Consider the following 24,709-nt stretch of genomic DNA (forward strand, 5'->3'; position numbering starts at 1 on the left):
CATCATAAACCAAACACGATTAAGTTAATATATTTTTAAAAACTATATCGTGTTTTGTTTTATTTTTTATTTTTTATTTTTTTATTATTATTTTTTTTATTTCTTTATCTTCCACCAGCACTTACAACAAAACAAAATGATAAAAATAAAGCAAACACAATTAATTACACAATAAATATTTTTAAATATGCATTTTCCATTTGTGTTTTTTATCTGAGCAGCAGGTGAAGCTGCTGTTGTATAAGATATGAAGTGTATAACATGTCAGATTTAAGCTAGTAAAAAACAAAAGAGCTGTTACTATATGTGAACTATTTATACTGTTTGAATTTAATCAAAGGTGTGTAGATGTGCAGAATAAGTGTGATTTCCACGTGTGTGATCTGAGCAGCAGGTGAAGCTGCTGTCGTACAAGATATGAAGTGTAGATGTTGTTGTTCCACTCTGTATGTTTCTATGTTGTTGATATTTAGTGTTTTACTCTCTAAAGTCAGACAGCAAATAAAATGACAGTTACAGTTCAGTACGCAGTGATTTCACACACAGGATTAATGTTTGTGTTGTGAGTCAGTAACAGTCTAAAAACAATGTTCAGCTGCTCTGATGGAAGATGGCTTTAAAATGGACTTTCATTATATACAGAACACACATGGACAAGATGGAGTCCATCAGTAGTGTGTGGTTGTATTTATGCAGCTCACATCAAATCATCACAAAATGTTTCCTTTTCATTATTCCAGTGTTGGTCGTTGGAGGTTGCGTCTTCATGAAGCAGTCAGGTTCTTTGTGAATCTGTTCTGTGCAGCAGCAGAGAGAGAACAGCAGACAGGAGAGAAGATACTGGAGCTGTTATCATCAGTGTGCACATATCAAACATTCCCTGTTCATGAGAGAGACATGGATGATATTGAAGCCGAAGAAGTTCAGATTGATTTCCTGCTGGATCTGTGCTCTCATGTGAAGGACTATGAGATTAAAACAGGCTTGAGTGTCCTTCCATCATTACAGTCAGTATTTTCAGCTCCTGCAGTCTGGTCCATAAGTCTCTCAAAGAGAAAGACCTCCATCCTCCTGGAAGTGCTGAAACTCCAACCAGAGAAGAAACAAGTGGAGCTGACAGGCTGCTCACTTGAAGAGGGTGAAGTGAGGAGTTTCCTTCAGTGTCTGCCTTATATCTCACAGCTCAGGTAAATGAATTCTACTTCATACAATTCACACTGCATCAGAACAGATAACATCTTAAACAAAGAAAGTTACAACAGTTTTTTCATCATTTTCATTGATTCGCTGCTGCGGTAAATCAACTCAAACAGTACAAAAACATTTTAATTCCAGAAAGTTTACTGTTATTGTATGATTTAAAATTTAATGTAATATTCTTGTCTTTGAGGGGTTTTTTTTTTAGATATTGTGATTTTTTTTTCACACATCGGGTAATTTTTCAGTTATATTTGTACTCTGTCTAATTTCAGAGGGAAACATTGTTCTCTGTACACTACTGTGTTTGTTTTATTATTTTTAGTTCTGTGTTCCCCTGAAGGCTGATATTTTAAACATGTGTGATCACTTCATAAAAATTAAGTCTTGTTATCAATTCATCAAGCTCATATAAAAAAGTAATTTGTTAGTTTCCAGATGCTCACATTGATTAATATATTTTCAAAGTTTAAAATCAGTTGTATTTCAGTGAGTTGTTAGCAGCTGATCCAAGTTAATGAAAGTCACTGTGTGACTGAACAAGTGAATCACAGAAGCGTGTGGAGTACACAGATTTTATTATTTGAACTATTTGACTGAAAGAGCCTGAAACATGTGATAATCTTCTCCCTGTATGAAAATAATGACATCATGTGATTACTAGAAAAACTGTAGCTTAGTAACAACAACACAGTCATGTTGAAACATCATCATGAAAGATCAAATTAATACTAAATAATAGTTTTGAAAAACTGGAAATCAACACTGCTGTTAGGTTTTGGAATAGCATGTCAGATTTAATTTCATAAAAAAGAAAAGAGCTGTCACTATATGTGAACTATTTATATCTTTAAATTTTTTCAGTGAAATATTTCTATGTTATAAAACTATATTTGACAGTTTATTTCATCACAAATTGGAAATTAAATTGGTGTGTCACAGTGCAATGTATCAAATCATCTTACTATAATCATTGTATCATGTTTGTATGGGTCCTGTTTGCTAGCAAATATTAATACTTCTTATAAGTACTGACAAACTGAAGGACAAAACTGGCATTGCTTTGTAGAATATCTCACCAGCTTTAAGTAAAAAAATTAAACAAATTGTTACTATACAGATGAAGTAGCATCCTTTTCAGTTTACTCTAATAACACATGAACATGTGTACAATAATTATGATTTCCACGTGTGTGATCTGAGCAGCAGGTGAAGCTGCTGTTGTACAAGATATGAAGTGTAGATGTTATTCCACTCTGTATGTTTCTATATTGTTCATATTTAGTGTTTTACTCTCTAAAGTCAGACAGCAATAAAATGACAGTTACAGTTCAGTACGCAGTGATTTCACACACAGGATTAGTGTTTGTGTTGTGAGTCAGTAACAGTCTAAAAACAATGTTCAGCTGCTCTGATGGAAAATGGCTTTAAAATGGACTTTCATTATATACAGGACACACATGGACAAGATGGAGTCCATCAGTAGTGTGTGGTTGTATTTATGCAGCTCAGATCAAATTATCACTAAATGTTTCCTTCTTATTGTTCCAGTGTTTATCCTGATAGGTCACGTCTTCATGAAGCAGTCAGGTTCTTTGTGAATCTGTTCTGTGCAGCAGCAGAGAGAGAACAGCAGACAGGAGAGAAGATACTGGAGCTGTTATCATCAGTGTGCACATATCAAACATTCCCTGTTCATGAGAGAGACATGGACGCAGAGATCCAGTGTGCTGGTCTGCTGGATCTGTACTCTCATGTGAAGGATTGTGAGACTAAAACAGGCTTGAGTGTCCTTCCATCATTACAGTCAGTTTTCCAGTCAGCTCCTGCAGTCTGGTTCATAAACCTCTCAGAGAGAAAGACCTCCATCCTCCTGGAAGTGCTGAAACTCCAACCAGAGAAGAAACAAGTGGAGCTGACAGGCTGCTCACATGAAGAGAGTGAAGTGAGGAGTTTCCTGCAGTGTCTGCCTTATATCTCACAGCTCAGGTAAATGAACTCACTCAGTGGAAAAAATATTTTAATTTCCAACAATTTACTGTAATGATACAATTTAATATTTTAATATCATATTTTTGTCACCAATATTTCTGTTTACACATTTTGATTTCATCCACTTGGAGTCCATATTTCAGTTATATTTCTACTGTACCTAATATCAGAGGGAAACATTGTTTTCTGCACAGCACTGTGCTTATTTGATTATTTTCAGTACTTTGTTGCCTTGAACCTGATATTATAGATGTATGTGTGATCAGTTCAAAAAAACTGAATCCTTATCACATATTCTTTAACCATACATAAAAAAGTAATCTTTTATTTTCAAAATATTGTTTTATTTAATTTATTTAATTTTATAGTTGTAATCAGTAATATATTTTGAATGTTTAAAATCAGTTGTGTTTCAGTGAGTTGTTACCAGCTAATCTAAGTTAATGAAGGTCCCTGTGTGACTGAACAAGTGAATCACAGAAGAGTGTGGAGTACACAGATTTTATTATTTGAACTATTTGACTGAAAGAGTCTGCAACCCGATAATCTTCTCCCTGTATGAAAATATTTGAAATAATGTGATTAATGAGAAAAATGTAGCTCAGTAACAACAACACAGTCATGTTGAAACATCATCATGAAAGATACAAATAATTCTTGACTGTTCAGAAACACTGTAAATCACCATTGCTGATGGATTTTGGAATATCATGTCAGATTCAAGTTCATAAAAAAGAAAAGAGCAGTTACTATGTGTGAACTAGTTATATCTTGGTAAATGGACTCATTCTTATATAGCGCTTTTCTACTCTCCCGGAGAACTCAAAGCGCTCTATACAACATGTCACATTCACCCAATCTCACAAGCACTGACTGTAAACTGAGTGCTGTCTAACTACATTCACACACAGATGGATGCATCAGAGAGCAACTTGGGGTTAGTAACTTGCCCAAGGATACTTGGTATGCAGACTGGAGGATCGAACCCCCAACCTTCCAATTAGTAGTAGGTCACTAGCTCTACCTCCTGAGCTACAGCCACCCCTTTAAATTTAATCCTGTAACACATGAAGATGTGCAGAATAAGTGTGATTTCCACATGTGTGATCTGAGCAGCAGGAGAAGCTGCTGTTGTACAAGATATGAAGTGTAGATGTTGTTATTCCACTCTGTATGTTTCTATGTTGTTCATATTTAGTGTTTTACTCTCTAAAGTCAGACAGCAATAAAATGACAGTTACAGTTCAGTACGCAGTGATTTCACACACAGGATTAGTGTTTGTGTTGTGAGTCAGTAACAGTCTAAAAACAATGTTCAGCTGCTCTGATGGAAGATGGCTTTAAAATGGACTTTCATTATATACAGGACACACATGGACAAGATGGAGTCCATCAGTAGTGTGTGGTTGTATTTATGCAGCTCAGATCAAATTATCACTAAATGTTTCCTTCTTATTGTTCCAGTGTTTATCCTGATAGGTCATGTCTTCATGAAGCAGTCAGGTTCTTTGTGAATCTGTTCTGTGCAGCAGCAGAGAGAGAACAGCAGACAGGAGAGAAGATACTGCAGCTGTTATTATCAGTGTGCACATATCAAACATTCCCTGTTAATGACACACATATATATCTTCAATATCTTCAATATCAGTGTGATTTCCTGTTGGATCTGTACTCCCATGTGAAGGACTGTGAGACTAAAACAGGCTTGAGTGTCCTTCCATCTTTACAGTCAGTTTTCCAGTCAACTCCTGCAGTCTGGTCCATAAACCTCTCAGAGAGAAAGACCTCCATCCTCCTGGAAGTGCTGAAACTCCAACCAGAGAAGAAACAAGTGAAGCTGACAGGCTGCTCACATGAAGAGAGTGAAGTGAGGAGTTTCCTTCAGTGTCTGCCTTATATCTCACAGCTCAGGTAAATGAAATGAATCAGTAGACAAAGTAATACTGCATAAGTACCATCATTACTAAATGTTTCCTTGTTATTGTTCCAGTGTTGATGGGCCACGTTTTGTTGAAGATGAAGCAGTCAGGTTCTTTGTGAATCTGTTCTGTGCAGCAGCAGAGAGAGAACAGCAGACAGGAGAGAAGATACTGAAGCTGTTATCATCAGTGTGCAGATACAAAAACAGTCCTCTTAAAGAGAATTGGTGTGACTTCCTCATGGACCTGTACTCTTATGAGACTAAAACAGGCTTGAGTGTCCTTCCATCATTACAGTCAGTTTTCCAGTCAGCTCCTGCAGTCTGGTCCATAAACCTCTCAGAGAGAAAGACCTCCATCCTCCTGGAAGTGCTGAAACTCCAACCAGAGAAGAAACAAGTGGAGCTGACAGGCTGCTCACATGAAGAGAGTGAAGTGAGGAGTTTCCTTCAGTGTCTGCCTTATATCTCACAGCTCAGGTAAATGAATTCTACTTCATACAATTCACACTGCATCCAAACAGATACCCTTTTAAACAATAAAAAGTTATGACAGTTTTTCTTTTACGTCATTTTCATCCATTCTTTTGCTTCAAATTTTCCCTGAAATGAGTCATACTACACTTTCATACTACAAAAGTTTCTTGAATCACCACTCTTGGAAGCTTTTTATTCAACTCTTTTCATTTGTAGCAAACATACAAATCACATGTGTGACATAACACTGTATAAAACTGTATTCAAAGAATCATTCAGTTATTTATATTTATAGCAGACTTCCTTCCATGTAAAGTAGAGGAGTGTTTTATCGAATCACTCAGTGTTGAAGACAAACAAAACGTGTAATCACATTGTAATTTGGATTACTAAAACAAATCTCCACACATCTAAATATGCAAAATAGTGTGTTATTAAAGAGAGTTTTGCAGACCTTATGAAGCTCTACTGCCTGGCTGATGGAAAGCAAGAATGGACCTAACAAGAGAGCAGTCAGGTGAAACAATAGAAAGGTTCATACAGCTCCTTCAAGGACGAACACCACCATTGAGTTTGGCAAAATGTTGGTTGTTCCCAATAAGCTGTGATTAAAATTTAGAGCACATAAAGCCAAAATGGAAATATCATAAAAGGAAAACGTAAGGGTAGATTACAGAGGTGGATGGTCAAAGCAACAGAACAGAAAAAAAGATCTTGTCTTGAAAAAATAAATTGCACAGCAAAATAATTTACAGTATCCATTTTTATCTCATATCAATGACCAGGGCAGGTGTTAATCATTACCCAAACAGTTTATGCACAGGTTTTACACTGCGTATTAGAATATTTTTCTCATTGCCTGGTTAGAAATCGCAAAATAATTTTACAGGATCTTGTCACAGAGCAATCATTGTTAAAAAATTTCCTTCAGGAAAAGCGCATCAACTCAGGAAAGGCATATAAAACTTATATCAACTTCAGAAATTTTACCAGGGGCTATAAACGTATTTGAAGTCTAATAAATTCACCAAGTGTTGAATTTATGAGTTGACAGATTATTAAATTATAATTTGTCATCAGTATTACAGTTGTGGTCAGAAGTTTACAGACACTCAACATGTGTATCAATGAACCTTTATGCTGTCCACTTTCAAACTGTTTTTGTCGGAGCTTTTTCTGCAGTTTAATATTTTAAATAGGTGGATAAATGCAGAAAGATGAAAGCAAATAAAGACAAAGAAATAACAGACACTTGAAAACTCAAAATGAAGACTCAGAGATTGTAATCAGTGCAGAAAAGCAACTTTTTATTTTACTAGTATTTCTCCAATGAGTGAGTTCACCATTGTAGACCCCGGGATCTTTTCAGAGATGGGTGCTGTATCACATTACCTAATCATAGAGTATGATATTGTTGTGTGACTTGCCCATTTGGATTTTGTCAAGACTTAAAATTAGGGATGTGGCCTCTCTCACAGACAGGTAACAGCTGGAATGGTTGTACAAGATGACTTTAATGATTAAAAAAGAAGAAAAGAAAACAAGATTTGGATTTATTTGGGATTTTCTCTAATTCATGCCAGATTAAAATCATACAGAGAGGCTCAAATATAAACCCCCACTAAATTTTAGTTAAATGTTTGACATTGACCAAACACTTTTAGTTGACATCAACAAGCTTCCAACATAATGCTGGCTGATATTTGACCATTCTTGGCAGAATTTGGAAAGTTCATTTAAATTGGTTAGTTTTCTGACACAGACTCAGATTTTAAGTGTAGTCGACAAATTTTCAATAAGATTTAGGTCCAACACTGGGAAGGCCATTCCTGAAGTTGAATGTTGCTTTATCCACTCCAAATCCAGTTCTGATGGTTTTTGGAATCATTATTCTGTTGGAGCACCCAAAGTAGTCCTTTTTCATCTTTATTATTATTATTATTGTTTATTATTTTCATCTTTATTAGATTAGCGACTGCTGTTGTGATTTGGTGCTATATAAATAAAATTTAATTGAATATTATTATTATATTATTTATTATCAATCCACTTTGTACAATGTACCAGTACTATTGGCAGCAAAACAGACCTAATTGCATTATGCTACCACCATTATGCTTGACAGTTGGTACAGTGTTCTCAGGTATTAAAGCTTCACCTTTACTCTTCCAAAAATAACTCTTTTCATTGTGGCCAAGTAGCTCAGTCTTAGTCTCATCTGACAATAAAAACCTTTCTCCAGAAAATGTGGGCAGCAGCAACATTCAGTTGATCAGTCAAAACTGAAGGTGTCAATTTTGGAGCTGTGACTTGGGGGGTTCCTGGATTGTTCCTGAAGATCTTAGCCAATTTCCACCCATATGACAGTGACAGTTAATGCAATGATGTGAATAACAGGATTTTAACAAAAAAGTAGCATCAAGTTTTTACATAACTTTGGTGCTTTGAAATTGAAATATATATATAAATCATACTCAACATGTTGTTGCACTAACAAAAACTCTGTTTTAATAGATGAGCAACTAAAAACTGTTAAACAGCAAATTTTGTATTTAGCTTTTTGAGTTTACCATGATGTGTGAATACGTCAAATAACAGGGTGTTTATTACTTTTTGTCTCCACCTGCAGATGTAGTGTCGTCATATTATTATTATTATTGTTTTACATTTTGAAAACTATAAGTGCTATTGCTTTTTGGAATAATTCATCTGCTCAAAGTTTAAAAAAAATATTATACAGAAAGGTTGATTCTGAGTCAGAATGAACCTTTTGGGATCTCCTTACCTGGATGATTGAGCATGCATTGAGACAACACAAGGAGGACGTTGTATGGTTACACATGTGTCATCTAAACGGCAAAGTGAAGATGTTGTTGTTCAAGATATAAAGTGTAGATGTTGTTGTTCCACTAATAGGTTTCGAATTAAGTTTAATTATATGCAGAACACACATGGACAATCAATGTGTGGTTGGCAGCTGTAATCAAATCATCACTAAATGTTTTCTTCTTTTTGTTCCAGTTTCTTCACTCTGTGGGCAGATGAAGCAGCCAAATTCTTTGTGAATCTGTTCTGTGCCGCAACAGAAAGAGAACAGCAGACAGGAGAGAAGATACTGGAGTTGTTATCATCAGTGTGCACATATCAAACATTCCCTTTTATTGACAGAGACATAGATGCTCAATATAAATGCAATTTCCTGCTGGATCTGTGCTCCCATGTGAAGGACCATGAGTCTAAAACAGGCTTGAGTGTCCTTCCATCCTTACAGTCAGTTTTCCAGTCAGCTCCTGCAGTCTGGTTCATAAACCTCTCAGAGAGAAAGACCTCCATCCTCCTGGAAATTCTTAAAGTCCAATCAGGGAAAAAACAGTTGAAGCTGAGAGGCTGCCCACATGAAGAGAGTGAAGTGAGGAGTTTCCTTCAGTGTCTACCTTATATCTCACAGCTCAGGTAAATAGAAACAATACAGTACTTAGTCAGTGGTGTCTTGGAAATAATCAACTTTTCATTAACAGTGTAAAAATGTAGACAAATGACATGTATTGGTCAAGTAATTATTTCAACTTATCTATTGCTATGTGAAAACTATTGCAGCAGGTGAGTAATTGATGAATGAACAACAGGGAAAAGTACAGGAACAAAGCTCTGCCTCTGAAAACACACAGACAGATGCACACAGGAGGAGAGAGTGGGGCAAATGGGAAATTCACATTTCTACTGAAGCCATCCAGAATTTTGATTAAATGTTAATATGAAACATGGACAAGTCAAAGTTAGTTGCAAACTACACCTTTGTACATGTTGTATACATGTTTAGTCCTCACCCGTTCACTGAATGATCATGGCTGTATTTCCCTGAGTAAGCAGAACTTCCAATTTAACATTTAGTAAGTGAGGAACTGTAAATTTTCTTGTTAATATCTACTGTGCTTCTTAAGTCATGAGGATCAAAATGCTGGAAAAAATAACATGGACCCATACATGTTTACTTTGATGGCCTATAACTCTAAAAATACTAATGAAGAGGAAGTTGGACATTTCTTCATTAAATTTACCAAAGTGCAAAAAATTCCCCTGATTAATAGAGACCCTGATTTTTCATGGAATGACAACAAAACTAATAGCTAGTTTTATCAGCTTGTTCATCGATGAATGAAACACAAAATGTGGTTTGTGGTAATGTGAGTAGGTCTGCCTGTGTTTTCTGATTTCATCTCCACTGTGTTTCAGCTGTGATCCAGACTTCTTCCAGAGTGTGTGTACATCCATGTTTGTAAGATCCAGAGAGGAGGCCCAGCAGCTGGAGTCTCTGCTGCAGCTCCTGGGGTTCCAGCTGCTGTTAACAGAAGAGTTACACAGGAAAAGCTGCTGGTCTGTGGGGAGAGTTCTCAGACTGTGTGGCTCTAAAGTGGATCTCATCCTCACACCCAGCAAGATGTCTGCCAGAGGAGCCGCTCTCCTCTTTAGACACACAACACAACTACACAGTCTGAGGCAGGAAGTGAAATCATGACTCTCTTGTTCTTATAACACCATTTATCTGCTGTCCACTTTGAATCTTTAGTTCTTTGTGTTCATCATTTCTGCTCTTTTGTCTCTTTGATCTTCAGGCTTTCCATCGACATGTCCTTGCTCCTGTTTCAGTGGGTAAGAAGAGACAGAGTGGTCTGTCCGCTGGCTGTTGAAGAGCTTTCTCTTGTGCCTAAGAAAGCCCGACCATCACACAGAGTATTGTTGAGGGCTGTCAGTAGTTTGGCTTCCCTGTTGAGATACTGGACAGTCGCACGGTTAGACCTGACTGAGACCTGCATCCCTGCTCAGGGTCTGATTACACTGCTGCTCCATGATGGTCCTCTAACAGTCAAGTAAATGTTTTTCCTGAACATCACAGTCCAAATAAAATGTAGATTTTTGCTTTAAAGCATATTTTATATTTATGATCTCTGCAGACTGAGTGAAGAGAGCTTCCAGCAGCTTCTGTGTCTCCTCCATGAAATCCAGGACAAGGACTTGACGTTGTCCTTCTTCAGTAAGGTTGGTGGAGACCTGACCTCCTGCTGTCTGAACTGGGAGCTTCTTCACTATCTGCTGCAGCAGTCGTCAGCTCAGACCATCACTGTGAACCTGAGGAAGAACCTCTTCTTACAGGAGGAAACCACACGTCTGCTTCCCTTTCTGGACAGGATTGTGTTTAAAAGGTGATGAATGTAGTTTGATCTTTTACCAAACACAGTTTCTGCTGTTTAATCAGGAGGATTTGAAATGCTGTCTCATCTTTAATCAGCAGTTTATGGATCCTTTAAACAAAGTGTCCTTAGAAATAAACTCTTTGTTTTCAGACCCAGTCCCAGCTTTGCGATGAGCTCCATCAGAGAGCTCTACAGAGCTCATGACAGTCACGCTGTACCCAGTTTACTGAGGTCATTTGGTCATGTGATCAACCTGAGCAGCAGAGAGCTGGACTCAGTGGACTGTGCTGCTCTGATCTTCATCCTCAAACACGGAGACGGAGTCAAACTGAACCTCCTGTGGACCTCCATACCAGCAGAGGGAGTAGAGTCCATCCTCTTCATGCTGGACAAAGTTTCTCATCTCAGGTCAGATATTAGTGCTTGTTTGTCAATGCTGCACCTGCATCAGTTCAGTCCACACACAGAGATATTTCTGCTGTTCTTTAACCATGTTGGACTTTACAGAGATGAATGATTATTCTGATCACCAGTTTGGATACATTAGATCGGCCGAGGGCCTCACTGAGCCTGGTTCTAAGGGAGGTTGCTTTCTGTTAAAAGGGAATATTTCTGTTGTGTAGAATATTTCAAGTTACAACTGTTGTTGTAACTTGGTGCTATATAAATAAAATTGAATTGAAAATTAAATTGAGTTGAAACTTGGGGACTTCTACTTCATATGTGGCACAGATGTTCCTGTAAACCAGTGGTTCCCAAACTTTTTTTGCTAGGCCCCCCTGTTTTACAAGAAAAATGTCCCCCCCTCCATCCGCGCGCGCACAAACACACCCTCCAACCACACACACCCATATTTTGTTTTCAACTCCATTGCGGTTTATTTCACACCTCAAACATTTAGTAAACAGTTAAGCAAATACAAGTAATCTGCAATAAATTACAGGTAGTAATAAAATAAACTACTAACTCTTTTACGCTACGTCCACACTCACACGGGTATTTTTGAAAACGCAGCTGTTTCGTCCACACGTAAACGGCATTTCGAATCACCTAAAACGGAGATTTTTTAAAACTCTTTTTTTGCGTTTATGTGTGGATGAGGAATACAGAGTTTGTCACGCAACGTCAAAGGTATGTGCCTTTTTTCACGTCACGCTGTACGCCACGTTATTGTTTACATGAGATGGATTTCTACAATGGCAGATAGAGACAAAATACTGTTACTGTTAATCTTACCATCTGCAGTTTTTAAACGCTTACATATACACACGCAGTTACTGTCCCTCCATTTAGAAAGGCAGAGGCGTCACGGTGTGATAATTTTACGTGCAGTTGTTTTATTCCTGTGTAATAATATTCAACATTGCTATCAATACATTTTTCAAAAAATGCCTCTCTGTGCAAAATGGATTTAAAAACAGAAACAACTGTGGGATACTGTTTGTCCTTGATTTGAACCGGGGGGAACAAATCGTGGCAGGATCAGCCTGATGTTATTTGTATCCCACTGTAACTTTACTGTACAAAGAGCTAACATCTCCAAAATGTCAGGAGTAGTTAGTTCATACAACAAGTGTTTATGAACTAAAAATCAAGAATGTGGGATACTGTTCGTCTGTGATTTGGAGAGCCCAGCACGTGCTCCCGATGAAGGGAAAACTAATTCTGCAGGGAGACCTACCTTGGCACTTGTGCAGGTGAAGCCAAAGGGAAGATATGCTTCACCATATTTTCTAGTCTTTGGCTTGGAAGGAAGTTGGTTTGGAAACATATTCAGCTATGCTTCATCTCCTGCTTTGCGTTTCCTTTTCATACCGTGCCCCCCCTAGGGGGCGGGCCCCACACTTTGGGAATCTCTGCTGTAAACTATCCCAGCCACTTGTGCCTCTCAGTGTACGCTGTCCCTGCTTGCATCTTAAATCCTGCTACTATGTGCGCGATAGTCCCTGGGTCACCTTTACACAGTCTGCAGCTTGGGACCTGTTGACTGTGAAAGACTTGGGATGGATGTCTGGACCTTTGTATATTGTGATGAGTTTTCATGTCCTGACATCAGTGGCATTTATCTTTTGCTGTGACCACCTTATTATTCCAGCTAGGTGTCTGACAGCCAGCAGGTGATATGTATTGATAGCTTGGATTTTATTCCTATCATTCAATTGGCTTTTCCACCTCTGTCTTACCTTCTGGGAGTATTTGGCGATGGATACAGCTTTAGCATGGTTCATGTTGGCACTTGAAATACTCAGATACTTGTAGCGGTCCTGTATATTTGCTATTCTGCCTTCTGGTAGCTTCACCCGATCAGTCTGGATCACCTTCCCTCTCTTTGCAACCATTTGGCCACACTTAAACAGTCAGAATGACATCCCGATTTCCTCACTATAGATAGTGATAGTTGATTTCTGGCATACATCTTCATGTCATCCATGTATAGGTGGTGGCTCCAACGCCACCTAAGGGAATTTCACCCCTAGAAAATATAAAGAGAGCATTTCTTTATACTGACTAAAAAAATTGCACAGGTTTGAAATTACACTACTGAGGCTACTTTTAGACTACTTTATTAAATACATTGGTTAACACTAGAATTACTGAGCCTTTTTTTCCCTGGTGCAAGTCCCTACTACTAGATTTACTAGCCCTGCGCAAATTTGCGTAAATTCCCCTGACCCTAACACCTCTTGGCACCCCGCTGAGATTTTCACAGGTCTTCAGCTCCATTGTTCTCCTGCTTTTGTTGTGCAAACACACCCTCCCCCAACCCCCAACCATGAGAGATTCAGGTCTTTCCTTCCCTGCAAGGCTACTTTCCTTCCTTACCTGCAGCGTACTATACACCATGGTAGTTTCTATGTGCAATATTTCTCATATGCAATATTAGTTCTTGTCAATCCTTGTCACTACATTGCATGCCTGTCCATAAACATATATACACAGAGTTGTACATATATTTATATAGCCACACCTTACATAGTATGCATAAAGTCTAGTTATACACACACACACACACATCTATATCTACATATATATATGTAGACAGATATATACAGTGTTGGGAAGGTTACTTTTAAAATGTATTCCATTACAGAATACTGAATACATGCCCCAAAATGTATTCTGTAACGTATTCCGTTACGTTACTCAATGAGGGTAACGTATTCTGAATACTTTGGATTACTTAATATATTATCATGCTGTTTACAACTACGTGAATGTACTATTGCTGTGATTTATTACTGTTACTGAAGGTCCGCGGCTCCGAACCGTAGTAAAGGGACATCTGGCTAATACGGCGGGTTCCGTGTTGGGCTCGTAGCTGAAAACTAGCTTTACTTTGTTGTCTGGGTCAACTTTGCTTGCCAGAGACAGAGAGAGGCGTTGAAAGGCTGCTCCAACGGAACTTATTGTTTCCGGAGGAAAACACGAACACAGTGTACAGTCTTAATAGCTTACTTACAACTGGGCTCGTCAGGCACTCTTCTTGGCTGCAGTGGTTATTATTATATTTACATGCTTCCAGCTCCCGTTTTTGCTCCGTGACAGCTCGGACTTTTCCTTTCTCTCCCTCCCTCGCTCACAGACACATAACGTGTATGGTAGTCCATTCTCGCTGCAGCACGGACTACACTGCCCATGAGGCTACATTCTTTAGGGCCATGCCTGTAGCATTCTGCCTTTTAGCTTAGCACAACAACAACAACAACAACAACAACAAAAAAGCGCTCTCTCACCCAGGAAACACGCAGAGAGAGAGCGTCACCCTGTAACCATGGCAACCGTAACGCTGCCGCCTGGAACAACAGAGCGTAGCTGTCAAACAAACCCAAACAGTCCTGACCCGCCACAATATGAAACAGGAAAGTACCGCCGTGTAATCCATTTATTTCAACAAAGTAACTGTATTCTGAATACCACCTTTTTAAACGGTAACTGTAACGGAATACAGTTACTCATATTTGGTATTCTAAATACGTAACGGCGGTACATGTATTCCGTTACTCCCCAACACTGGATATATATATGTACACACACACACACACACACACACACAGACAGACAGATAGACAGATAGATAGATAGATAGGTATATATATATGTGTGTGTGTGTGTGTGTGTGTGTGTGTGTGTGTGTGTGTGTGTGTGTGTGTGTGTGTATACGCACACCAATATTTTTGAATACACGTGTCCATATTTATGTTTCCAGATTGTTTGTATAGTGCACTTTCTATACCGTGCTCTTTGTACAGTTTTTATTTAGCTGCTTTTGTCTTGCACTGTCCACTTTTTTGCAATGACAATGCAGATTTTCCACTTGTGGGACAAATAAATGCAGATTTGCTGTGTGTGTGTGTGCATGTGTGTGTGTGTTTGTGCAACATTGGCATTTGTTTACTCAGATCCAAGGCAGGCCAAACCTCTGTGTTACAACCTACATACAAAAGACACACATTCACAATATATGGGTACACAAGTCTGTTTTATTTCAAAGTGTTTCAAACTTTACAGCGTTTGCAGACCCAAATCCTGAAGCAAGGCCAAAGCCTGTTGCGCGGAAAGGTTCTTCCTGCGTGGCAGTGGTATGGAGGCCATCCTGATGTGCGTTCTCAGAAATGCGAACAAGAAATGATTCTCCCGCCTGGGTCGGTCTGCTTTTATGCACAGCACTGTGCTGTAGTCAAGCAATGCCACTCCCTCACATACACAGTGACAATGGAACAATGGAAGATCTGCGCTGAGAGTCAAGGAAGGTGTGAATGTGTGTCTTTTATATTTGCAGGTCAGTCAATGTGTGGGATATTTTGTATAGGTACGGCAGGCATTTCTGAAAGTTGTAACACAGAGGTTTGGCCTGACTTGGATCTGAGCAACTCTGAGTGAGCAAATGCAAATGTGCCAGGCCTCAAGGATAATGGGTGGTTTGCACAACAAAAGCTGGAGGAGAAACGAGCTGACGACCTGTGAAAATCTCAGCAGGGGTGCTTAACACCTCGGGACTTGCACCAGAAAATTAAAAACCCAGTAATTCTAGGGGGTGTTGGGTTTAGGGAAGTTACGCAAATTTGCACAGGTTTAGTAAACCTATTAAAAGACTAAAAAAAAGAAGAATTAAGCAATTGTAGCCCAGAGCACAATGAAAGTTGACATGGCCTACACTGTAGTTCTGCTTCCAGCCTTCTTCTCCAACTGCTCCAACCCAAGTGATACTGGGATTACTGTGGCAGTGGCATATATCAGCTCACTGGTTTAAATTATGATGGTTGGGGATCGTGCTTAGGGCAGTGTTCACATCTGCAAGCACGTCCTTTCAGATGTTTCTGTATACTATGCCAGACACTTGGTTATGGCGCTCCATTTTGCATCCTGCTGTTAAGTGCTGGGTTTTCTCAGGGGCATATTTCTACAGCCTGCAGCTGGGGTCTTGCCTGGTGTGGTAGACCATGTCCTTCTGCTGCCATGGTTAGTGCCTCTGTGCTGTCTTTCAGTCCAGGTTTGTTCAGCCATTGGCTGGATTTCTCGATATCAGCCACTTCCTCTTTGAATCTTTGTTTTTTCACCCTGGACTGTTGTTCTGACACTCACTAGTCCTTGGCATTGTTCCTTTTGCTTAGCATACAGTCTCAGGGTGCTGGATTTGGGGGGAAACATTTCACACATAGCAAGGGGATTTCTTTTCTTAATGACAGTGGTTTCTATCTCCTCCTTTGGCCAGCTAATATCACAGCAGGATACATATAGGGCTTTGGAGTTGACGTCATGCCGCAGTGCATTGTGGGATCGCGGCGCCATGTCAGAAGGCCACAAATCAAAACAAACACACTGTGTTGGAAGCAGGACTGCCAGAACCACGCTTGAAATCAGCGCAAACGACAAAGGGCTGTATCGCGACCGACTGCGCCCAGACGCCAAGAAACGGTACATGGAAAAAATAGCGTGCATCGGTAATGTGGACCCGTATGAAAAAAGGCAGTGGAGTGGAAACCCAGACGGCCTACCGCCGTTGTCCTATCCCGATATCGTCGCGTACCTTGTCTGTGGAGTCAGCGCATACACGGCGAATCATTTTCGGAATTATAAATTCCTGGAGGCGCACATCTAATTCACAAACGGTTGGGTACAAGATTTGGCCGTTTTTAAGCCTCCACGTTGTGAGTGCGTTGACCATATGACCAAGATACAGCCAGAGGTTGCCAGCTGTGCGTTGCCATGTAAATAGTTTGCATTTCATGTGTATGTACTTGCTAAGTACATGTCAACAGATCTTGAATAAAAAAAATAAACATACTTTTCTTTTCTGTTTCATATTTCATATGCTGGTTTGCCTGCAATAATGCCAAATAATACGCTACTCCGTCAAAATGACGTGGTTCTGCAGCATCACACATTAGGATGTTTTATCTAATTATCTATGACCTCAGCGCATTCAAAATAACACTAAAAGCCTATTAAGCGAGATATGAATTTATTTAGAACTCACCGGAAAGAAAATGCCGCGAGCAAACCAACAAAAAATTGGGGATGGCAGAGAACTCGATATCCGCTCGTCTGACCGCTGCAATCCAAGCCTGACGTCTTCGTTTAGTAATATCGGATACATGAGATCCCTCCTGTTGCCTCCAGGAGGGGAAACGATGAAAAGAGAGCCAATTTTCCAGCTTCTTGCCTTCCTTATCGTGTGATCTAACGTTGCAACACAGCACGTACGAACCATAGCTGACGCTTCTGTGTGCTTTCCTTGGCCTACTGTCATGGCGGGAGGGGGCGTGGCCCCGCTCCCGTGACATCACGCTCCAAAGCCCTATAGGTGGTGATTGCCCCAATTCTGTTGTTCCAATTCAGCTGACTCTTCAAGACTTGCCTTACTTTCTGAGGTTATGTTGCAGACGCAGCTTTCCCAATGGCCTCTTCATGGTTGCCATTTGTTCAAAGGTACTTGTACCTGTCCTCAATGCTATTCTTCACTCATGGCAAACAGCTTGATGTCCCTGATGTAGAGCAGGTGGCAATGGTTTATACAGTAGTGGGGACTCTCTCCTTGGTAAATCCTGTACTTTATGGTGACTTGTGCAATTGGCTTAAGGTTGGGCTCTAGGAGTTTCCATATCCCCATGATCCTCCCAGTGAAAGAGAGTTTTAACATTCTTACAGTATTGACAAGTTTGACAAATAAGCGCACATTATCATGAAGGCAAAAATGGAAATGGACAATAAATTCCCTTTAAATTTATTTCCTGTGTTTTATTTTTAGTTTGCGATATTTGGATTTGAAGCTGATGTTAGTACTGATCAGCTAAGGTAAACTGAGTAGTCATAATTGTATCTGTGTATGAATTGGTTTATGTTTGCATGTATTTTTCCTTGCAGTGTTGACAGGAATCAGCTACTGAGGTTCATCCACTGCTGTGCTGCCTGTGATGTCCAGCAGGAGGCAGCGTCAGGCCTGCTGAGGTCTCTGCAGCACAGCTTGGATCTGTCCTGCTCCTCCTGTGTGGAGCTACCAGAGGAGGATCAGCCTGAGTCTCTGAGTCTGACTGCTGATGACTGCAGAGCCGTCTCCACCATCCTGACACACAGCAGCCGGGACACACAGCTCGACCTGCGAGACTGTGAGGTGGAGGACAGCGTGCTGGACCTGCTGTTTCCTGTCCTCCACAGGGTCCGCCTCAGGTGGGAAAGACCACATAAGAGTCTAAACCAGAGAGAAGCTCGTTCACACTGGTGTTGATGCATCCTGACAGTTTCTCTTTGTTCTGTTTGTCCTGTTTAGAGTCAGTAAAACTGTCCTCCTCCAGCTGCTGTCTCTGGTTCCTGTGAACAGTGAGAGGGACACAGTGAGGCGGGCGGTGTCCCTGTGTAGAGCCCTGGGTGGAGAGCTGGATCTCAGTCACAGCACGCTGGATCAGAGGGCCTGTGGGGCTTTGGTCCAGATGCTGGACTCGTGTGAAGGGCTGACAGAGCTGGACCTCAGTCACTGTCAGCTCACTGACCAGCTGCTGCTCCCTCTCATCACACATCTGCACAAAGTCCAAGTCCTGGAGTGAGTGTCACACACTGATCCTTCTCTGGGAGGCACCAATAACCATCAGCCAGTTCACACACACTACAATAATATAATATGCAGCGATCACTTAGAGCCACTTGTTGTGTTTGTGTTACAGTCTGAGTCACAATCAGATCACTGATGCTTCGACTGATGTGTTACTGCAGCTGCTCTCCATCAACCCCTCCATCGACTGTGTGCGGTGAGCCAACATGAATCAGTCCCCATCAGTGAAGGAGTTTCTCCTCAGACTCTCAGAGGAATCATTCACAGTCTGAGCTCACATGGATTCATGTTGTTCTGTGTGAATGAGTGACGTCTGCTCTCTCTGCTTTGTTCCTTTTCTAGACTCTACAGCAACAACATCGTGCACAGAGCAGCCTTCAAGGAACACAAGCAGTTTGAGATATGAAGGAATCATCGTCAAGTAGTTGTTGGTTTTTTCTATTCTCGTCATCTTACATGAAAACATTGGAGGAAGTATGAACACTGGTACTGTGTTCATGGAGTCAGCAATGTACGACACAGTAACATTAGAGTGCTATGTTAATTTTTTTTCTTTTTTCTATGATCATTAAGAAGACAGTTTATATGGAGGCTCAGGATGTATCTCATCCTGATGTATCTCATCTTTCTCAGCTGCTACAGATTTTTCTTTGATGGAGCTCAATTGTCTAATCGAGCTCCATTATAGTAAGTAAGTAAAGTAAAGTTACTAAGCGCTTTTCACAGACAAGCGGTCACAAAGCACTGTTGACAAAAGGCTAAAATAAACAAGAACGTTAGGTGCCAAAATAGACGATACAAAACATAATAATAAAATACAGTAAAGTTAACAGGTACTTTTAAAATAAAATAAATAAATCAATTAAAAAATGTGTTAGTAGTCTGGCCGGAGAACTTTGTATAGCTTGGGAGTCGAGAAAGAGATGATTTGTTCAAGCTGGTAAACAGGACATAACAATAATCTAAACGCGATGACACAAATGCATAAACAATTTTTTCCAGTTCAGCTATGGAGACCTTATGTCGCAATTCAGAAATGTTCCTTAAATAAAAGAAAAATTAATGATTTTACATTCGAGTCAAGGCCCAGAGGAGAATCAAATATTTCTCCAAGATTTTGAATGTTAGATTCAAAGAAGGCCTTAATTAACAGTAGAGCTGGCAACAATATTCTGTTTCTTCAATAGAGGAGTTACCTCAGCAAAATAGGATGGAACACAAACTTGCCTCAGTGACATGTTGATGATAGATAGCAGTGTGGGACCAATACTGGTAAGAGTCCCAGATGGGACAGAGGGAGTTAGTATATCTAGGCAACATTTACTTTGGGTTCTGTTTACATTTTGAGTATTGGTTTATATTTACTTCTTTGTGTTTCAGTTAAGTACAGCCTCACCTGTGTCCATTTGTATCATGTTGTCAAGTTTTTATCTTTGGCATGTGATCCTTGATGTAGTTACTTCCTGTTTTATTTTGATATTCATTTGTCTCTGGTATAATGTATTTATATTTGCGTATGCGTCTCATTATCCTGATTGGTTTCAGCTGTTTTACGCTCCTTTAATTTGCTCAGTTTTATATTTGCCTGTTAAACCTGAGAGTCCTGCAGGCAGCTACCGGGGACCTGTTTTCAGCTGAACCTTGACAGATGACCATCCTGATGTTTACACATCTGAAACTTCTGTAATAATGGTGATTCGGTTATTTTATTTTTTGTTAGCCTATTGAGACAAAACAAAGAGGCCAACTTTTTTTTTTTTTTTTTTTAAATCAATGCAGTGAGTCGGCCATATTTATTCATTGTACTTCTGTGATAACTGTACTTATTCTACTCTACATTTTTCAGTCAGGACAGAGTAGAGAGACTCTATAATTACTTCTCAGAGGAATGATGCAATAAGTGAGCAATCAGGAGAAAACTATGTTTGGTACTTTGACATAACTGGAACAAATGGCCATAAACATGTTAACATATATCGGTTTTCATATTTTATATTACATGACATGGGTGAAAGTGGTTATTTTTTCTGTGACAGTTTTCCTCATTAATGGAACTTGTTAACAAAACCTTCTACCATATTAGTTTACAGCTGCAAATGGACTCAGGGAATAAATTATAAAAGGCCAAATGTCTGTAACAGTGATTTATAGTTGTAGTAAATCATGTTCATGTTGCAGGACCACAGACCGCTTCAGGTGCTGACGAAAGTTTTAAGACCAGGTTGACTTTAAGAATTAAGATCGGAGCATTAAGATTTAAAATTGTTTGGCCTCACATACTAAAGAGCACCAACAGGATGGACCCTAATTTACCTCACCAGTATCCAGATGAACAAGTAATAAAGCAAATTCATCTCCCTTGTACAGCTATGTTTTTTCACTCTATTACTTCAGCCTGATTTAAGTGTGACTGATCTTCCTCCTATACATCAAAATATGTTGTCTGTTCTATTTTATAGAATATTTGTTTAGAATGATTTATTTGCATCACACTGATGGCACGGATCCAACACAGCATATTTCATGCCAGAAATAAAAGGTCAAACATTCTGGAAAATTACTCAAAGTACTGAAGAGAAACAAACCTGATTTCATAGCAGAAGCATCATGTGAGAACAAACAAACTTTTTTTTTTTTGTAGTACAACTCAAAAAAAGAAAGAAAATTCAAAAGACAAGTCATTTCAATGAGCACCGCAAAACACATGTACTTTTGTGAGTTGATTTCAGCCCCTAAACACTGACCAGAGGAAAGAATTGGCAGACTAATGTGCACACATTTTAGAGAGGTTTTCCTGTAGGTACTCTGTACAAACACTAACACCAGACACCGACAGTAAAGCGTGCAGCTAGAAACAAAGCTATGACTCTACATGGCTATCAGAGGCTTATGAATCTGTGATTGCACAGCATCTCACATTCTCTCACTCACACACAGAGGCAGAAAGTGCAGAAATAATATATATTAATAATATCAATAGCATTATTCCAGCTTTTAATCAAACCATGGACAGCAGTGGTCAGGGGAATGGACACGTTTAAGCTAATGCTGTCCACTCAAACCAAGTAACACAAAGATGCTGTAACATCTATAAGTTGCGAACAAAAGAGAGAAACCCAGTAACCATAGGCCCTCACAGACTGGATGTACCAAACAGACACTCTCATTCAATAAAGGGTTGAATGAGAAACAACAGTTCCTAATGAATCAGCTTCTAGATATACATTTCCATATATAGTGCACACACATACAATGAGTGCATATTTTCAAGATTCAAATGTGTCAATATGTTAATATGAAAACATTTTAACTGCTGGGCTGCCAGCAAAATAACTCTTTAATATGTTGCCTGTATATGTCGATAAAGCGTTGTCCTTCCTGACATCTCCTTTGTTAGATTTTACTACCAAATAAAACAAACTAAAAATGTAAAAAAACTAAATTTGGCTTTTAGTGTGCTGCAGCTACAGTTCTGATGACTTAAAGCATGATGTGATTTTTTATTGGAGAGTGTCATAGTTTGCAGTGAAAGCTTAAATATCCAATAAGGCTCTTGGTATTATCCAACCATCAGAGCAACCCTCATTCTTCTGACCTGCAGTCAGCTGTCTGGTTGGAGAAACTAAAGTCATACTTATGCGTTTCTCTGCCTTTGGGATTATCATTAAATCAATTCTTACTCTGGATCAGCTGGGATGAGTGATGGATGGAGGGAATTTTATTGTAGTAACATCAAAGAGATAATGCGAGTTTGAGGATTGATGGCACTGCAGACCAAATCTACCTTTGAGTACACTTTAAAATCTAATTAGTTCCCAGAACTAAAAAAACTCGGTGCCTCAAAAAAAATTAAGTAAAGCTTACTTAAGATGGCTATGTTAGGACAACTTATTCATTGCAACTATACAGTACTAAGAATAACTTGATGTTTCTGACTGTGCAATACTAATTGTTTACAAACTGAAAAACATTTCAAGTTCTACTAAATTAAAAAGCAATTTGAGGTAACTTACTATTTTTTTAATCATATTATATTTTGTCATCCTTGAAATTTCTAATACAGCACTTATATTAACATAACACTGTTTGCATGATTCATAAAGAACAATTAACAACACTTCTTGTAATAACTTTGAGTGGAAAAGGACAGAAAAGCAACAAGGATCCTGGAATAATTGTAGCTTCCATCCTTAAAGGACTGAAGAGGAAGAAGTTCCCAAGGAATCATTTAGAAGAGTTTAAAACATCAACTCATTGAATCCATGAATCTGGACACATGTTTCTGAGTGAAAGAGACAGACATGTACAGATTGAACTACCTGTTCAACCGTCACAGAGTTTCTCTAACAGGAGGACACTCTTTACACTCAACTCAGCACAGACACACTGAAGAACCAGGACGGACTCTAAATCCAGGATAAAGAGGTTCAGTGAATGTGGTGTTGATGGTGTGGAGGTGGATTAGAGTGTCAGAGGAGACTCTGTAGAAGGACAGAGTGCCAGCAGGACAGTCCACATACACTGCTACTCTGTTAGAGACAGAGGAGGAGATTGATGATACTTTCTTACAGTGCCAGTTCACGAGAAGGACCATCATCAGAGCAGTACAGACTCCAGGACTGATCATTCCCTCCAAAACAGCAGTCATTACTGTCTCCTTTCCTTGTGATTCTTCTGTATCTCACAGATATATAAATGTCCCCTCTCCATTCAACCTCCCAGTAACAGCGACCAGTCAGACCATTTGTACACAGCAGCTGAGGCCAATAATCAAATCTGTCTGTATGATCAGGATATGACTGATCGTCCTCCACACATGTCACCTTCCTGTTGTTGTCAGACAGTTGGAGGTTCGTGTGCACTGTGTTTGTGTTGATTGTGAGTTGACAGGAATCTGATGGAGAGAACAAACACAATCCAGCTGCAGTTATTGATCCATCATCTGTTCATTGATTGACACTTTGATGATGACTCCTGACATCAGAGATGTGAATGAGTGATGTGACAGTTTGAAGATGGTTGAATGTGTGCTGCTTTGTTTTCATGAATCACATTAAAAACACACTTACACTTCCTCAGACCTGGTCTCAACCATCGGACTCCAGCAGGGTCCACCCTGAAAGGAGGAGGGGGGTCAAGAACAACACACAAACTAAGGAGAGAGAAGACAAAAGTTAAGGACATGCAATAGTGACATATAAAAGCATCAGGCTGAAAAGATGGGAGTGGAGAAGAAAGCAGAGCATCATGGGAAGTCCAGATTTTCTTTGTGTTAGCTGATTTGACAAAACCTAAAATCCCAGTCAGAGATGTTGAGTATCATCACTGCAATTATCATTTCTCTGTTAACCCAGGCTTTCTGCTTCAGGACCTATGCATGCTCACATGACAAGAAGCACTTTAAACATTATTTCACAGGGGCTAGTGCGCATGTGTGCGATGTAGATGCGTGGGTTTGAGCTCTCCACCGCAGCTTTCCATAAAACAAAAGATACCATGATAAAACCATTCAGGAGCTGAAATAATCGACTCGTGCCTTTGGCTTAATCATTGCCCTGCATATCTGAAATGTCACTGCCGACAATATCTGAATCAATATCTGAATCAATCCTGGAGAAGCTTGATGAGCGGTTTGATGCTTTTGAGGCCAATTTCCAGTCAGTGCTGTCCATACAGAATGACTTACAGAACCAAACGGAAAGTCAGGAAGAGTTGCAGTCTTACGCGCCTCTCTGCAGCTTCTCTCCTCCCGCTACCCCCCCAAAAAACCATCTCCATTGAGACTGTGTCAGCTCCCAAACAGACAAAAAACAAACCAAAAACCAGCAATAAAAAACTTAAACATAAAAAATCAAAAAGAAAGAACAATACAGAATCCACATCTGA

The 24,709-nt window shown here is 39.5% G+C and overlaps 2 protein-coding genes across 2 annotated transcripts in view; one reads left to right on the forward strand and one right to left on the reverse strand.

Annotated features, from left to right (window-relative positions):
* The window catches only part of LOC134620941 (uncharacterized), a 53,439-nt gene extending 32,186 nt beyond the window's left edge, over positions 1-21,253 (forward strand). The window contains exons 10-22 of the mRNA XM_063467297.1: positions 741-1,187; positions 2,749-3,186; positions 4,654-5,100; positions 5,180-5,587; positions 8,606-9,037; positions 9,818-10,081; positions 10,198-10,452; positions 10,537-10,785; positions 10,927-11,184; positions 18,142-18,444; positions 18,545-18,814; positions 18,936-19,019; positions 19,166-21,253. Coding sequence (XP_063323367.1) covers positions 741-1,187; positions 2,749-3,186; positions 4,654-5,100; positions 5,180-5,587; positions 8,606-9,037; positions 9,818-10,081; positions 10,198-10,452; positions 10,537-10,785; positions 10,927-11,184; positions 18,142-18,444; positions 18,545-18,814; positions 18,936-19,019; positions 19,166-19,229 — 3,919 coding nt within the window. The 3' untranslated portion in view covers positions 19,230-21,253. The remainder of the gene's footprint in view (positions 1-740; positions 1,188-2,748; positions 3,187-4,653; positions 5,101-5,179; positions 5,588-8,605; positions 9,038-9,817; positions 10,082-10,197; positions 10,453-10,536; positions 10,786-10,926; positions 11,185-18,141; positions 18,445-18,544; positions 18,815-18,935; positions 19,020-19,165) is intronic.
* A 1,713-nt stretch (positions 21,254-22,966) lies between these two features.
* Positions 22,967-24,709, reverse strand: part of LOC134620342 (NLR family CARD domain-containing protein 3-like) — a 42,215-nt gene continuing 40,472 nt past the window's right edge. The window contains exons 12-13 of the mRNA XM_063466471.1: positions 23,893-23,975; positions 22,967-23,717 (exon numbers count right to left, since the gene is read on the reverse strand). The gene's annotated coding sequence lies outside the window, so the exon portion shown is untranslated. The remainder of the gene's footprint in view (positions 23,718-23,892; positions 23,976-24,709) is intronic.

The sequence above is a fragment of the Pelmatolapia mariae genome, linkage group LG23 (assembly GCF_036321145.2).
Source record: "Pelmatolapia mariae isolate MD_Pm_ZW linkage group LG23, Pm_UMD_F_2, whole genome shotgun sequence".
Taxonomy (NCBI): Eukaryota; Metazoa; Chordata; class Actinopteri; order Cichliformes; family Cichlidae; genus Pelmatolapia; species Pelmatolapia mariae.